Source organism: Gracilinanus agilis, chromosome 3 (assembly GCF_016433145.1).
Source record: "Gracilinanus agilis isolate LMUSP501 chromosome 3, AgileGrace, whole genome shotgun sequence".
Classification (NCBI taxonomy): Eukaryota; Metazoa; Chordata; class Mammalia; order Didelphimorphia; family Didelphidae; genus Gracilinanus; species Gracilinanus agilis.
The window spans coordinates 97,701,036-97,716,753 of record NC_058132.1 but is presented as its reverse complement, the minus strand read 5'-3'; the positions used below and the strand labels follow the sequence as shown (position 1 = coordinate 97,716,753).

At 36.8% G+C, this 15,718-nt stretch overlaps 1 protein-coding gene across 1 annotated transcript in view; it reads right to left on the bottom strand.

Moving 5' to 3' along the window:
- Positions 1 to 15,718, bottom strand: part of UVRAG (UV radiation resistance associated) — a 436,868-nt gene that overhangs the window by 326,869 nt on the left and 94,281 nt on the right. The window contains exons 4-5 of the mRNA XM_044668156.1: positions 5,235 to 5,396; positions 3,479 to 3,553 (exon numbers count right to left, since the gene is read on the bottom strand). Coding sequence (XP_044524091.1) covers positions 3,479 to 3,553; positions 5,235 to 5,396 — 237 coding nt within the window. The remainder of the gene's footprint in view (positions 1 to 3,478; positions 3,554 to 5,234; positions 5,397 to 15,718) is intronic.

Genomic DNA, 15,718 nt, shown 5'->3' with positions numbered 1-15,718 from the left:
GAAACTACCACACCAATGCAACTATCAACAATTTGGAAATAGGTCTTGATCAGTGACACATGTTAAAACTAGTGGAAATACACATCAGCCATGGTGGGGGGTGGGGGTGAAGCTGGGGGTGGGGGGCAGTGAAGGGGAAAGTAAGAGCATGAATTATGTAACCATCTTAACTTTTCTAAAAAGTAAATATTAATAAATGTTTTAAAAAATTTTTAAAAAAGGAAATTATTGTGGACCACTATCTGGCAATGGCAGGATCTGTAAATATAAATTATAAGATAGGCTGGTCTGTGAAAGAGCTGTCAGAAGCTAGTTGGAACTAAATGGAAACAATACAAGGATCTGGTATTATGCAAAAGACAGCATAATTAGTCTTTAGAAACTTTTATGGACTTCATGATGTTGGTAAATTTATGGGTACAGCACATTTGTTCAATAATAGTAAAGACCTTGCATTTGCCTTGTGGGACAGTATATACATTTATTATAGTATTTTCAGTACACTACTTGATCTTTACATAACATACACTCATGTATCTGCCTCTGGTTAATACTGAAGCTTGATAAACTTTAGCCTGATGCTCTGAAAATGATCTGCACAAAGCTAGTAAAGTGTCTAGAATCAGAATGCTTTCTAGCCATTTGATACACTTGTGTATGACTAAAAACAACAGCTCACACAGGTAAGGACCAGAATCTCAACCCTGAATATATTTAGATATGTGGGTTCATTAGAATAACCAAACCAACAGAGATCATATGCAGGATTGAAGAATTCATCTAGTTTTTGCTCTTCTACTCTGAAAAAGAAAAATGACAAATGAATTCAAAGTGTGTATACCCCTGAATTATTTCGATGATGTGTTCATTTTTATCCTGCTGCAGTGCTGGGGATGTAAACAAAAAATTATGTGCCTTTCTCTCTGCTATTACAATACAGCTACCTGGAACAATTACCCCCTATTTCTGAATGCACATCTTATATTTGTTGTATGTGGAAATCAGCCATGTAAATGTTCAACAATGTAAATACCAATAGTCATCAAATTAGCTCCTTAGTTCTATAAAAATTAACTAAATGTAAATCATTTAACAACTCCTGGCCTCTATTTCCTCATCAACTACAAGTAGTATAAAAACAGGTTAAGAAGTTATTACTCTATATTGACCCAAAGGCATATCTTTGAATTTCTTAAATACTGTTGTGAGGAAGATTATTATTTAGTTGTTATGTAGGAGACTTAGCAGGAAGGGCTGGAGAATTCCATATGGAATGGGGAAGCAGGAAGTGGCTTGCTCTCTCTCTGGGACAGACTCCATGGTGGTTGGGACAAGCAGTAACTGACCCTGGGAGACCTCAGAGATAGTGGAGCTGTACCCTGATTCCCTGGGATCTTGGAGAGTGGTAAAGATTGAAAGCAGAGGACATCAATCCTGCAAAACAGCACTGAGTAGGGAAGTGGCCTGTGATCTGTTGGACAGCTTACAGACTTCAATCCCTACCTGGCTACATCAATTCTGCAGGAGTTGGTTCCTGGCATCCTGTAACATCCCTGGAAGAGTTGTGAGATCCCAAGTTCAAGCCCTCTTCCCCAGGTCCTTAGCCAAGCTGTCAAAGCCTGGCAGAAGCCAGGTTGACTAGGGATCTTACCCTTTTTGACTCTAGTCCTGGGTTGTTAGCCATAGTTTACCTAACCCCCTTTCCTATCCCCTCATATTATTATTAAACTGATTCCCTGTGTGTTTTAGTAATTTTAGGTCCTCATTGTGTGTATTAATCTGTTTTTATTCCAGGCTGGGTGGGGCTGAGTGACAGTTGGTCAGGTTTAACTGTCATTTCAGTCAGTGGTCTTTCCCTTGTAGTTAAACCTGGTTCCTTGGCTTGTAAAGTCTTTCCCATTGTCCCTTCCTGTCTCCTATCCACCCCACAGAGCCCATATTTAATATTTAAGGTACCTTCCCTGGTTTTTCCCTATTATAATACCTATAGTCAGTCTAAATTTTTTTTTGTTCATTTGCTGCTTTCTCATATATAAAGCACAATGAATTTGCAGATCAAGTAGCTGCTATAACTTCCTAAGCAATACAATTATGCCTACTTGTATGCAAAATTAATTTTGGAATAGAAAGGAGCCTCTTCTAAGTTATTTTCTTGCTGTTAATATAATAATCACCTTGCCTTGAACAGTAGCAGAATTCAAAATATTTTCATTTTAAACCTGACCACCTAGTTGGTTTCAACTTATGGTCCAGGCCATTTATTTTAAATGAGGAGACATCACCATCTTGTGGACTCTTCAGGCATTGATGTTTATGGGAATTTCTTTCTCCTACTAAGAAATTCATTGAAGTGATTTCTTATTGCTCTAACTGGTTCTAGACATTTTCAGTACCATATAATTTACATCTTATAATAGGCTATACAGCATAATATGTTATATCTGCTGATATCTCAAAATTTATTAGCATAATGTAACAAATAAAATTAATATAGAGGGGCAGAATTAAAAATATCAAAGGGTTTCAAAGGGTTTATTGAAAGCTATTTAGAAAAATGAAGCCACATGCCTGCTGAGTTAATTTAAAATGTGTGGACCCTGTTACTTCTTCCTCCCATCCTGGCTCTGCTCCAAATCACCAAAAAAGAGAGAGAGCCAGTCCTGGCACTCCCTATTTAACCTTCTGTTTATGTTATTAGACTTTCTGTCCAACTCATTATGCAAGAGGAATCATGGGAAATGTAGGAGTCCTAAATGTCCACAAGAAGTTTAGATCAGGGACCTCAAAATTAGTTCAAGGACCCCCAAATTTCCAATATTACAATAGTGAATACTGGCACACAACTCAGAAAAGCATAATTCTTCTGATCAAAACCTTCATTGTGTTTTACTGAATACTAAACTCATAGGATCACAGATGCTCTTAGAAATCATCTAGTCGAAATCTTTCAATTTTCAAATGTGGAGCCTGAGGCTCAGAGACAGGAAATAATTTTTCCAATAGAAAGCAAAGTTATGGTTCAGACCTAGACTCTGACTACAAAGTCAGTGCTCTTTCTCCCCCTCCAAGTATCTTCTCTATATAATCACCTCATTTAATTATCACATCAATCTCCCAAGGCTGGCACTATAGGTATTTTTGTTAATTTTGAAAATAAGGAATTTAAGCAGAAGGTTAAAGGAGCTACACCAGTACAAATAGCTAGTAATTATAAACTATGCATATACCAAGATCTAAATTTACCCTTTCTCCCCCTACTTCATCCCCCCCCTCCCAAAAAAACTATATGGAACCTTTTAGCTGTCTTACAAAACATTCTTTATTTTATACAAATCCCCTAATGAATTTGTTTATACCAGTTAAATAAAGCATTTAAAATAAAATTCATTTCATAAAATTTAAATGAAAGATTTTCTGAAATATATATTCTGTATAGGGAAGTATACTCTGTGTACACAGTAATGCTTGTATTACTTACCTTGTGCTCAAATGGAGCTCCATAATAGCCATCATTCAGTCCAAAAATTATTTCATTTTGGTTGCGAGCATGAATCTAAAAGAAAAAAGATATGCCAAAATAGGTTAATTAGTTCTTCTTATACCTATCAAGTTTTTCTACAGACAACAAAAAAATAAAAATAGGTCCAAATAATGTATTTTTTTAAATGAATGTTGCTTTAGGTCATTACTGGATTTAAACAAAAAAAAAACACTTTAGGTGAAAGCCTTGCCCTCTGGAGTTCTCTATTCTCCTATGCTTCTCATTTCAAAACATCATTTCCCTTTCTCTCTTTCTTCCCCCAGTTGCTGATAGAGGTGGTCCTTCTCTTCCAAAATCACCCTTCTAATATACATTTCATCTCACCTATTTCAGCAGATTACTTCCTCATATCTTGTCTCATATCTTCAACCTCTTCCTATCAATCGATTCTTTCCCTATTACCAAGCATGCCCAAGTCATGCCATCCTCAAAATCTCTTCACTAATCCTAAAAATCCCCTCAAACTATCATCCTATTACTCTCTTCCCTTTTTCATCCAGTTCCTTGGAAAAACTTGTCTATACATGCTGCTTTCACTTCTCCTCTACCTCACTCCTCTACTTATAATATAATCTCACTCAAAAGAAACTGCTCTTACCAAAGTTATCAATGATCTCTTGACCACAAAATCTGATAGTCTTTCTCAGCCCTCATTCTCATCTTACTTCTTGCTCTTGACACTGTTATCAATCTTTCTTCTTGAATACTCTCATCTCTCTCACTTTCTGTGATACTATTCTCTCCTAGTTCTCCTCTTATATGACCACCTTTCCTAGCTCATCATCCATAACATACCTTCTAATAATGGATATTCGCCAGATTTCTGCCTTCCCTTCTCTTTATTCTTTTTTTTTTTTTTTTGACAACTACATCATTCCCAAGGGTTAAACTATTACCTTTATGCAGATGATTCCAAGATCTATCTATCCAGCCCCAGTCTCTCCTCTGAGGTTCAGGCCATATCACAATTACTTACTAGACATTTAAAACTAGATATCCTGGAACCATCTTCAACTTAATATATCCAAAAACTCATTATCTTTCTCCAACTGATTAGATTTGGCAACAGATTTGATTTCAGCATTTAAAGGAAAAGAAAGAATCAAAGATGAACTTGAGGTCATGAACCTCAGAAATTAGGATGTAATAGAACATAAATGATTCACTTTGAGGTATCAGTGGGATGCCAGTGTGAAGACAGTAATCAGGAAGGTGAAGATGCAAAACTGGAGTCTTGGATTAAAGCTAAATAGATGAAAACAGTAGACACCAGCATAAAGGTGATAAATGGGGGTGGGAAGTAGAAATGATTTCGCCAAAGAGGAGAGTAGAAAGAGAAAGGTAAAGAAGGCCTAGAACTGAGCTTTAGGGGAATCAATGTCAGAATATAGATGATAATACAGCAAGAAAAGACCTGGCCATATATTTGTATTTATTCACTTATGTTATACTATATAAACTTACATGTATTTTTTCCCTCTCATCAGAATAAGCTCACTGCAAGTAGCAATTATTTCATTCCTTCTATTCATAATCTTAATGCCTACCAAAGGGTCCAAAACATGATAGGTTAATACGTGACTGTTGACTGATTGATTCTCCTTATATACAACACTATGCCTTCAGTGGCAATGCTGTAGACAAGCTAACAAAATAATGAGAAATATGTGTAAATATCAATTCAAAAAATTACCTGTTGGCCCATGTATTTCAGTCCATCCAGAGAGACTTTCCACTCAATCAGCAGCTGGTAGAGGTCCTTCTTTCCACCCCAGATCCTTACCACAAAACAGGATACTGATGTGTCAAGATGGTCAGGCATTATTCCAAAATCCAGACTCCTCCAAGTTGGATTCTATTGTTGGGAGGAGAAAAGCAAATAAGTAGAAGATAGTTTCTTTATAACTATTTCAATCCAGATGCAAATTAATGGTCTGGATGTAATGAAATACTATTGTGCAATAAGAAATGAAGAACAGGATGAGTTCAGAAAACCTGGAAAGATTTATAGGAACTGATGCATAGTGATATCAGAAGAACCAGAAAAACAGTGTATAAAGTACCAGAAATATTGTATGATGATAAATTGTGAAGGACTAAATTACTTTCAGCAAAATTAAGTCCCAAATTAACCTCAAGGGATTCATGATAAAAAGTGCTATCCAAAGCCAAAGCCAAAGAAGGAACTGCAGGTGTCTGACTGTAGATCAAAGCATACCATCTTTCACTTTATTTCCTTCATGAGTTTTTTACTGTACATGAGATGTGTGTTTTCTTGTTACATCATGGGGAATATGTATTGCATGAAGGCATTGGTATAACCTATAACAGATCATTTTACCACCTGAAGGGTTAAAGTAAAATTTTAGTAAATTTTCCCTGTTATATATCATAGGCCTCACATTTACCAGCAGAGAATGGGGCTACTTTGAATTTTGGCCTGAGTTCTCAGCAGCTTTCCAAGGTCTCTGACTATCTGGAAGATAAACATACTTCTGTAAGATTAACCCTTGTCTCACAGAATGTGTTGTCTTCATGACTGTTGATTAAATTTTGAGACATGTTTTGCCTGGTTGTTCCTGGCCAGGACACTGGGACCCTGGAAGCAGTAATGCAAACTACAGTTGGCAAAAAGCCATCTTTATTTTGAGGTCAATAAGAAGCCCCTTTTGGAAAGTGGACTTTGAAGTCTCACCCATGCAAAGGATGCTTTGCCTGGGACTTTCCTGAATGGGACCCTGAAATGCTGAACAAAGGGACTTCATAGCTAAGAATATTCAGGTGTTCGAGTATCCCCCATTCAGTGAGATATTTTATCTTTTCTATCTCTCATTGCTGGTGTTGTTATATTCATTTATATTTTCTGTTGTTTCATTTATGCTTTCTGTTGTAAGTTAAATTGCTGGATCTTTGCATAATAATGACAAACCTATTATTTTTTACCTAATGCTGTGGAGAAATATGTCTTATTGTAGGAGCAAATCTCAGACCACAAATAGTTAAGTTAGGTAGCTACATATGTAAATCCTTAATGTTATGGGGGGGGGGGGGGGGGAAGACTGTGGCTGGGAAAGAGAAAGAAACATTTCCTCATAGAATCTTCTATCTCACTTCTATATACCAAACTCATTCAGAATGCCTTGAAGTGTGGTAATGGAAATGATCCTGTTCAATGATCCTCAAAAATAAACACTGGCCGAAACATACAACAGGGAACATTTGTCACTGTTGGAGTAAATCCAGTGCTAAATTCAGATTAAAGAAGAATTCCTTATAGATCTTTAAATATATACTGAATAAAAATAAGGAAAATAAATACAAGGCATGTAAAGTAGTTACTAAGTAGAGTCACTATAAATAGGGAAGAGACAACAGCAAAGTTTCAAGTAAATGATGGCTTAACCTGCTTACCAAGAAAAATAAGGGATTCTGTGAGATAGAGGTAAGGAAGGAATCTGTTCCAGGTATGGAAACAATTAAGGGCAAAGACAAGGAAACAGACAATCAAAAAGAGGGACATTTTGGTTGTTTTCATAAAACATGAGAAATGAAATTATGTATTACAAAAATATATAGAAAAAATAATAGGGCTAGTTGTGAATGGTTTTAAAAACCAAACAGGAAGGGAAGCTAGATGGCTAAGTGGATAGAGTGCCAGGCCTAGAAATAGGACCTGGATTCCAATTTGGCCCTAGACATTTCCTAGCTGTGTGATCCTGGGCAGGTCACTTAACTCCAACTGTCTACTTACCTTTCTTTTACCTTGATACCAATATATAGGATCAATTTTAAGACAGAAAAATTTAACAGGAGTTTAGATTTTATCCTAGAAATAGTCAAAAGCCACTGGATTCTCTTAGGGAGGAATATAGCATGGTCAGATCAGCCCTAAAGGAAAACCACTGTCAACTGTGTGAAGGATGGATTTGAAGGAAGACTTACAGATGAATTGGATAGATATAGGATTAAGATTTGGAAAGGAAAGAAGTGAAGTGAGAACAGGTTGAGAAACTACTAAAGGGTAAAGGGATAAAAATTGGATTAGGAGAGTGATGCATAGAGAGATGGATTGATGAGAGCTTATGTTCAGAGAGAGAAACTTCTAACTTTTTGATTAAATGAGTGCAATAGTGAGATATAGGGTCTGACCATTTCTATGTGTGTCGGTTCAGGTAGAGTAGAAAAGTAGGGGGAAGAACAACAAAGATGACAAAGAAAGAGAGGGCATCAAGTTCCAAGTCTCTCTCACAACTGCTCTAATAAAGATTGAGGAAAAGTACCATATCAGGTGATGATCATGAAATCTAAGGAGAAATCACAATGGTTCACTTTTCATGACAAGATCAGCACACAAAACAGCCAGAGTTCTGCAGGCACCAGTAAGGAGATACAGCAAGAAGGCCCATAAAGTCTATTAGAATGCAGACAGAGGTGAGGGCCTACAAACTGTAGCTCCCAAACCATAAACTTCATGGAGGGGACTATGAAAATGGTCATGAAGGATGCTGACATGATTGTGGACAGATGTAAAGAATTTGAAGATAAGTACACATACATTGTAAGTGCAACAATGGGAAAACCCAGGATGTATCCACAAGTTTTTAAAAACAAAAATCCAAAACCAAAGTACATTTCACTTCTTTCTACGTAGTAAATATGTCTTCTTACTCTCTCACTTTGATGACTTAGTACAAGATTAAGCAAATCTACAAATGACACATAGAAGAGAGAGCTAATGTACTTGCTAATAACAAAGACAAGGTCTTGACAGGCTACAGAACTGGACTAAATATCATTAAATGAAATTCAATAGGGCTAAACATAAAATCTTACATGTGATTGCAAAAAAATCAGCTTTATGGGTATAGAATAGGATGGTTAGACAGGTTTGTCCAGTAAAAAAAACAAACAACTGGGGGTTTTAGTGAAGTAAAAACTCAATGAATTAGTAATAGTCAAAAAAGCTAGTTTACCACTGCTGGCTTTATACCCCAAAGAGATCATAAGGAAAAAGATTCGTACAAAAATATTTATAGCCTCTATTTTTGTGGTGGCAAAAAATTGGAAAATGAGGGAATGTCCTTCAATCGGGGAATAGCTGAACAAATTGTGGTATATGCTGGTGATGGAATACTATTGTGCTCAAAGGGATAATAAGCTGGAGGAATTCCATGTGAACTGGAATGACCTCCAGGAACTGACGCAGAGTGAAAGGAATAGAACCAGGAGAACATTGTACACAGAGATGGATACACTGTGGTACAATCCAATGTAATGGACTTCTCTACTAGCAGCAATGCAATGATCCAGGACAATTCTGAAGGACTTATGAGAAAGAACACTATCCACATCCAGAGAAAGAACTGTGGGAGTAGAAACATAGAAGAAAAACAGCTACTTGATCACATGGGTCAATGAGGATATGAGTTGGGATGTAGACTCTTAAGTAATCACTCTAATGCAAATATTAACAATGTAGAAATAGGTCTTGATCAATGAGACATGTAAAACCCAGTGGAATTGCTTGTTAGCTACGGGGGTGGGGGGGGTAAGAGGAGGAGAGGGAAAGAACATGAGTCATGTAACTATGGAAAAATACTCTAAATTAATTAATTAAATAAAGATTTTCCAAGTTTAAAAAAAAGTTAGGTTACATTTTTTAAAAGTATAGCTTCCAGGGATATGGAAGTGGCAATCCCTCTGTCCTCTACTCTTATACCTCACCTACTATATCCTTTTTAGTTCTAGTCAGCATAATTTAAGGGCATCAATTAGCTGAGGAATATGCAGAGAAGGGCAACCAGGATGGTAAAAAGCCTTGTGTTCATGTCATATGAGGGTAAATTTAAGGTAATGGAAATATGTTCAGCTTGAGGTGGGAGAGAATGGGGAGGGGTGGAGACAAGAGAAAGGGATCACTATAAGTATTTAAAGGACTTCCATATGTGTGAAAGACATTTTATTTTAGTCCTAAGGGGCCAAAAAGCCTAGAAATGAGCTAGCATTGCAAAGAAATAAATTTAAGCTTGATGTGAGAAAAAATGTTCAAAATGCCCCAAAATAGAATTGCTACATTAAAAGGGGGTGGATTCCAGGGTAGCTAGATGTCTTAGTAGATAGAGTACCAGGCCTGGCATTGGGAGGACCTGGGTTTAAATTTGGCCTCAGAAACTTCCTCACTGTATGATCCTGGGCAAGGCACTTAACCCCAATTGCCTAGACCAGTGATGGGCAAACCTCAGCCTGAGGGTCAGATGCAGCCCCCTCAAATGTTCTATCCAGCCATGAGACATTATTCCTAATCTGACCAATATAATGAGTAGGATACAATACAATGAAACTTCGAAAGAGTTGCCTTAGAAACAGACTGGCGGATGAGCATTTCCTTTCCTTCGGCCCCCTCTTTGGAAGGTAAGTAAGGGTTGGTGGTTTTGGGGGCTTTTTTGTTTTTGTTTGTTTTTAACTGCTTGGGGTGGGTGTTATTATGTTCATTTTGTAGGTAAGGAAAATCAGTCAGAAAAAACATACAGACAAATGTGTGCTGTCACCTTCACAGTATTAACAAAAGAAGTTATTCCAAAAAGTGGTTGCTATTCAAAACATTTTTTGAATTCTCTTGAAAATGGTAGTAAATTCAACTTCATTAGCCTCAAATCTTCATTCTATACAGATAGATTGTATTTTTTGAGGAATGCAAGAAGGCATTTATAGTCATGTCTTATAAATTACAAAATAGTATTCATATATCATTTTAAGGTTTGCAAAGTGCTTTTACACATAGTATCTCATTTGACTTTTACAATAACCCTGAGTTTAAGTCTTTTATTTTTATTTCCATTTTACAGATGAAAAAATTGAAGTTGGAAGGTATTATGTGACTTACTTGCCCAGGGTAAAGCTGCCAATAAGAACATGAGATAGGATTTGAACTTGTTTTCCAAACTTTAAGTCAAATACTCTATCCACTACATCAAATACAAGTGTCCAGCATAAGTATGAAAAAAAATAGTCATGAAGAAAATTCAATTTAAATCAAAACATGTGAGCCTTTTTATTAAAATCTTTATTTCCTTTCAGCAGAAACTTTCTCAACAAGCGTGACATGCAGCTAGATCTTAATTGGCTCTTAAGTTTTTCTGCTCTAAAAAATGTCAGAGCAATCCACTGATTACAGAAATCAACTCCCCCACTTCTTAATATTTCCTTGGCAAGGGATCTTGCTTCACACTGCAACCCTGAAAAAAGTAACATGAGTACAAGAAATAAAAAGATGAAGAATAATGCTCACTTACATAATAGAAGTGTAACAATTGTTTACATACTTTAAATGCTTTAACCTAGAATAGGAGTCTAACTAAGAACTAAGAATATTTTTCAAATATTTGATTTCTAGAACTTTAGGGGATTATAAAGTGTTTTGCTCTGAATTACAGCATCCATCTTATTGTCTCCCTGCTTCCAACTACTCATCTCTAACTGTTACACTTCTTTTATGTAATTGGGCATTATTCTTTAGTTCTTGTACTCAAACATTTGAAACCTAGAACTTTATGGGATTACAAAGTGTTTTGTTTTAAACTACAGTATCCATCTTATTGTCTCCCTGCTTCTAGCCTCTCTCCAAATTGTTTCTACATGTAATTGAAAACAATTAAATTCAATTTAAAAATGTTTTTAAAAAACTACTCCCAGATGCCAATGCTCTCTACCAGCTCACAAAAATTAATTTGTACTTACCATACAATACTTATCTGTGCATATGCTGTTAGCCATTCCAAGTAAAATGTAAGCTAGCAAGGCAGAGGCTTCTTGCTTTTGTCTTTATATCCCTGAGCTTCAAATATAGAATTTAGAAGCCTGTGAAACTGAATGATGTCATCTGATTACAGAAAATCAATCAATAAGCATTTTAAGCCTCTACTATGTGCTAGGTACTATGCTGGGCACTGAAGACATAAAGAGAAAAGTGAGACAGTGCCTGCTCTTCAGGAACTTAAAGTCAACTAAGGGGATGTCCAATCAGAGATTAGCAAATATATAACCTATGCAAAACACATGCACAGTGATGAGCTCTGATATGGTAAATGAGGGAATCAGTAAATATGCTAAAGGTGAAGGCACCTGAGCAGAATTCTAAAAGGAGTGAGCTATAGGGTCTAAGAAGCAGAGCTGAGGGGGGAAAGCATACCAAGCATGAGAAACAACCCACTGTGCAAAGAGACAGAGGTAGGAAATTGAATTTCTTATTCAGAGGACAGCAAATAAGTAGGTTTTACTGACTAAGGTTGTGAAGCCCTTTAACATTCCAAACAAGGGAGTCTACTTGATCTCAGAGATAACAAAAAGCTATGTAAATTTGCTGACCAGAGGAGTGACCAGTGCTTTAAAGGTATAAATTTGGCAGATGTATAGAAGAACTGGCAAGGAGAGAAACAGATGCAAATAGATCAATTAAGAGGCTAATGTAATGGTACAAGTGAGAGGTGATGATGGCCTGGACTGCAGTAGATGTACTGTAAGTAAAAAAAGGGGAATGGATACTAGAGATACTGAGTAAGTGGTATCAGTAAGATATGACTAGTTGGATGTGAAGTAAGAAAGACTGAAGTCTCAAGGATGTCTCCTCAGACACTTTCAAAAGAAATGGAGATGTCAAGAGGAGGGGTAGATGAAGAGTGAAGAGATAATGGACTTCTCATTGAAGGTCTTTAAGCAAAGATTAGCCATTTATGAGGTATTTTGAACAAATAATTCTCTTTCAGGTAAAGTTCGACTATATATTCTGGAATCCTATGATTCTATAATTCTAGACATGGTAGAGTAGATAAATGGTAATGTGAAAGTCAGAAATCATGAGGCTAACCAGAAGCTCCAAATTAAACAGTGTTAAATATAAAGAGTCACTATCTATTCATCTTTAAATACTTTATATAATGCAAGTTGTTATTACTAAGAGAATAAAGTATTTGACTTTATGTCAAAGAAGATGAGAATATAAAGAAAAGGAAAAAAAGACAAAGAATATTACATAATTCACAGAAGGCAAGGATAAGGACAGAAAAAGCCATTCATTCCACTTGGCAATTAAACATCCGTATACATGCATATAAATGGACATAAATACAGATATATGTGTGTATACATATATACACACATGTACATTTATGCCAATTATAAAGTAGTAGTATTAGTATACTCTTTTTAGAGATGAGGAAATTAAGCTCAGAAACTTTAGTGAACCCTTCTCCAATTCTCTCCCCACTCACCCTGGCTAAAACTATCCTTTCCCTATTACTACTTCTTATAACACTTTTTCTGGCCCTTTTCTTTACCCTATCCATGGTTTTTCTTTTTCTCAAACTCATCTGTGAATATGCCATAACTCCTAATTAATAAGCTCCTCAAGAGATAAGAGTGTATTGCTTTTCATCTCCAGAACCTGAAACAAAGGATACAGCTTAATAAATGTCTGTTAATTAATGAGACATGCCCAGGTTAGTGAGCAGCAGAACTTCGATTCAAGCCTCTGTAGAAGAAACTGAATGTCTCTTTCTGGTACATTACAAAGTTTAGAACTACATATAAAAGATCATCTACTCACTCTGTCCTCATGTATAAAACTCATTCCACCTAGATAACTATCATTGCTTCTAACTAACTTGGGTCTGGGTTTTGATCAGACTTTTGAAAATCTATGTCAATGTCACCATACTTGTGAAATGACCACATACAAATATGAAGGCAAACTATTAGCTGTAATAGAATTCTTAGTATGCCAATTTTCAGGTCTTGAATTTTAGCTACAGAATTTCAATCTAAATTTCTTCTAGCATTTCCACTTTTTACTATTGATTCCTGAATCTGCTAAACTGGGACATAAGGCAGGAAGGAGCTATTCAAAGGCAGTTTGACAAGATGGCTTTTTTTTTTACCTGTATTTTCTGCCCTAGTAAAATATTTAGGAGAGAAGGGCAAGGGCTAGAAAAATGAGGTTAAGTACAGCAAGGTCACACCACTAGGAAGTGTCTGAGACCAAATTTGAACCCAGGTCCTCCCAATTCCAGGTCTGGCTTTCTATCCACCTAGCTGCCCCCATAATAAACTTTTAACAACAAATTATTTGACAGTTTCTTTGAACCCACAAAGGAGGTTCGTTAAAAGGGTTACTAAAATACATTGCTGCCTCTTATTATTACTACTAATAAAAACTGGCATTTATGTAGCATTTTAAAATTTGCAAAGTGCTTTTCACATACTATTTCATTTTATCCTTGCAATAACCTTAGGAAGTAGATGCTCTTATTATCTGTATTTTATATAAATGGAAACTGAGGTGGAGAGATGTTAAGTGACTTGCCCATAGTCATTCAGAGTAACTCAGATCTTCTTAATTCTAAAAACACCCCCCAAATGATTTATTGTCTATTATTTGAGTGGCACATTAGCAAATTTTGGAAGGGTTAATTCTCAAAACACTAGCTACCTGGTAATGATGTCTTTTTTTGTTGTTGTTATAATTCACATTTCATAAATACTATCTAGTATTTTTTGTTACAATTCACAAATACTACCTAGTAAGATGTAGAAAGGTTGCAAACTGAATTGCTGATAGAAAGAATGCCCACACTGATGAAATCTTGTAAGGTGGAGTCAGGTGGACTTTCATCCTACCTACATAAAATCTGAAAACCAAGACTTTAACAAGATAATAATAACCCTTATTTTACTGCATCTGTCACTCTATATTTCAAAGCATGCGATAAACATTTAATTAAAGTTTAGAAGTATAGAAGTATAGAAGTTCACCAATGCAATTTCTAAGACAAACAGGTTGAGACTTGCCCAGCTTTACAGTCTAAAAACTAAAAGGATCTCATAAATCCATAACCCAAGAGTCTTGCTCTGACTAAAGCAGCAGTTGCTGGATGTGGAATCAGAGTACCTAGTTTCAAATCTAAGATTTGTGCCTGGGGCAAGTCACTTACTCTCTTGGCTTTAGTTTCTTCATTTGTATAATAAAAAGGTCAGACTAGATGATCTCTAAAATCTCTTCCAGCTCTAAGTCCTATAACTACTAAACTTTTACAAACTACCAATGGTTTCCCCTCTCATTCTACTCCCACTATACCATCTTTTCAGTGGATCATTTCAATTGATATGGATGGAATCAGGATTCACTATGAATACTATCCAGCTACCAATGTCCTCCCTAAAATGGAGTGCCCAGAACTGAACAAAATATTCCAAATGTCATCACTTTCCTATTCTTGGGCATGAAACCTCTCTTATACCATCAAAAATATACTAGCTAGGGAAGCTAGTGGACAGACAGCCAGGTCAGGAGTGGGGGTGGGGGAGGGCAAATGAAAGGCAAGAGAATGCAGGGAGGGAACATCATAGTGGGAAATGAAAGAGTTGTCTGGGTTTCTAAGGCTTCTTTTTTTTTTAAACCCTCACCTACCCTCTAGGAATCAATACTGTGTATTGGTTCCAAGGCAGAAGAGTGGTAAGGGCTAAGCAATGGGGGTCAAGTGACTTGTCTGAGGCTTCTTTAAATGAGGGCTTTGGGAAGATTTTTCTGCTGGGGCCTCCATCCCTCCAATCAGAAGAGCAGAGGCTACTGGGAGGGTCAATGGGTTTCAACTACCAAAACTGATTGCCATCACCAAAAAGATGAGTTTTCTGGAGATGAGGCCTTGGCGGGGAGGGAGGGGTTGGTTTTCATTTTCAGTGCTAGAAGACACATGGAAGTTTCCACTGAGAAAAATGGATACTCCCATGCAACTCCACTAATCTGAGCAGCCCAGATCAAGTACGCACATTTCTTCAGGTTACCAGGGTGAGAGGAGAAGGTAGCGTTGGAGAGGAGGGCTGGGAACACAAGGAAGCAAGAAGAACACAGGCTCTGGAGGCAATGAGGCTGAGTTCAAGCCCCTGCTCTGTCTTGTACAAACTCTGACACTTTAGGTAAAACTCTAGCACCTCAGAGCCTCTGAATCTTTGTCTATAAAATAAGGAGTTCCCGGACTTCCGGTTAAGATGGCGGCAGAGTAAGGAGCAGCTGCTCGATCTCTCCTGACCGAACCACACAGGACCCCTCAAGGGGAAATAAAAACGAGTCCAGAGGAACGAAGGAACCCCACAACAGGGCGCAGCATTGAAGGTACGCAGAATCGG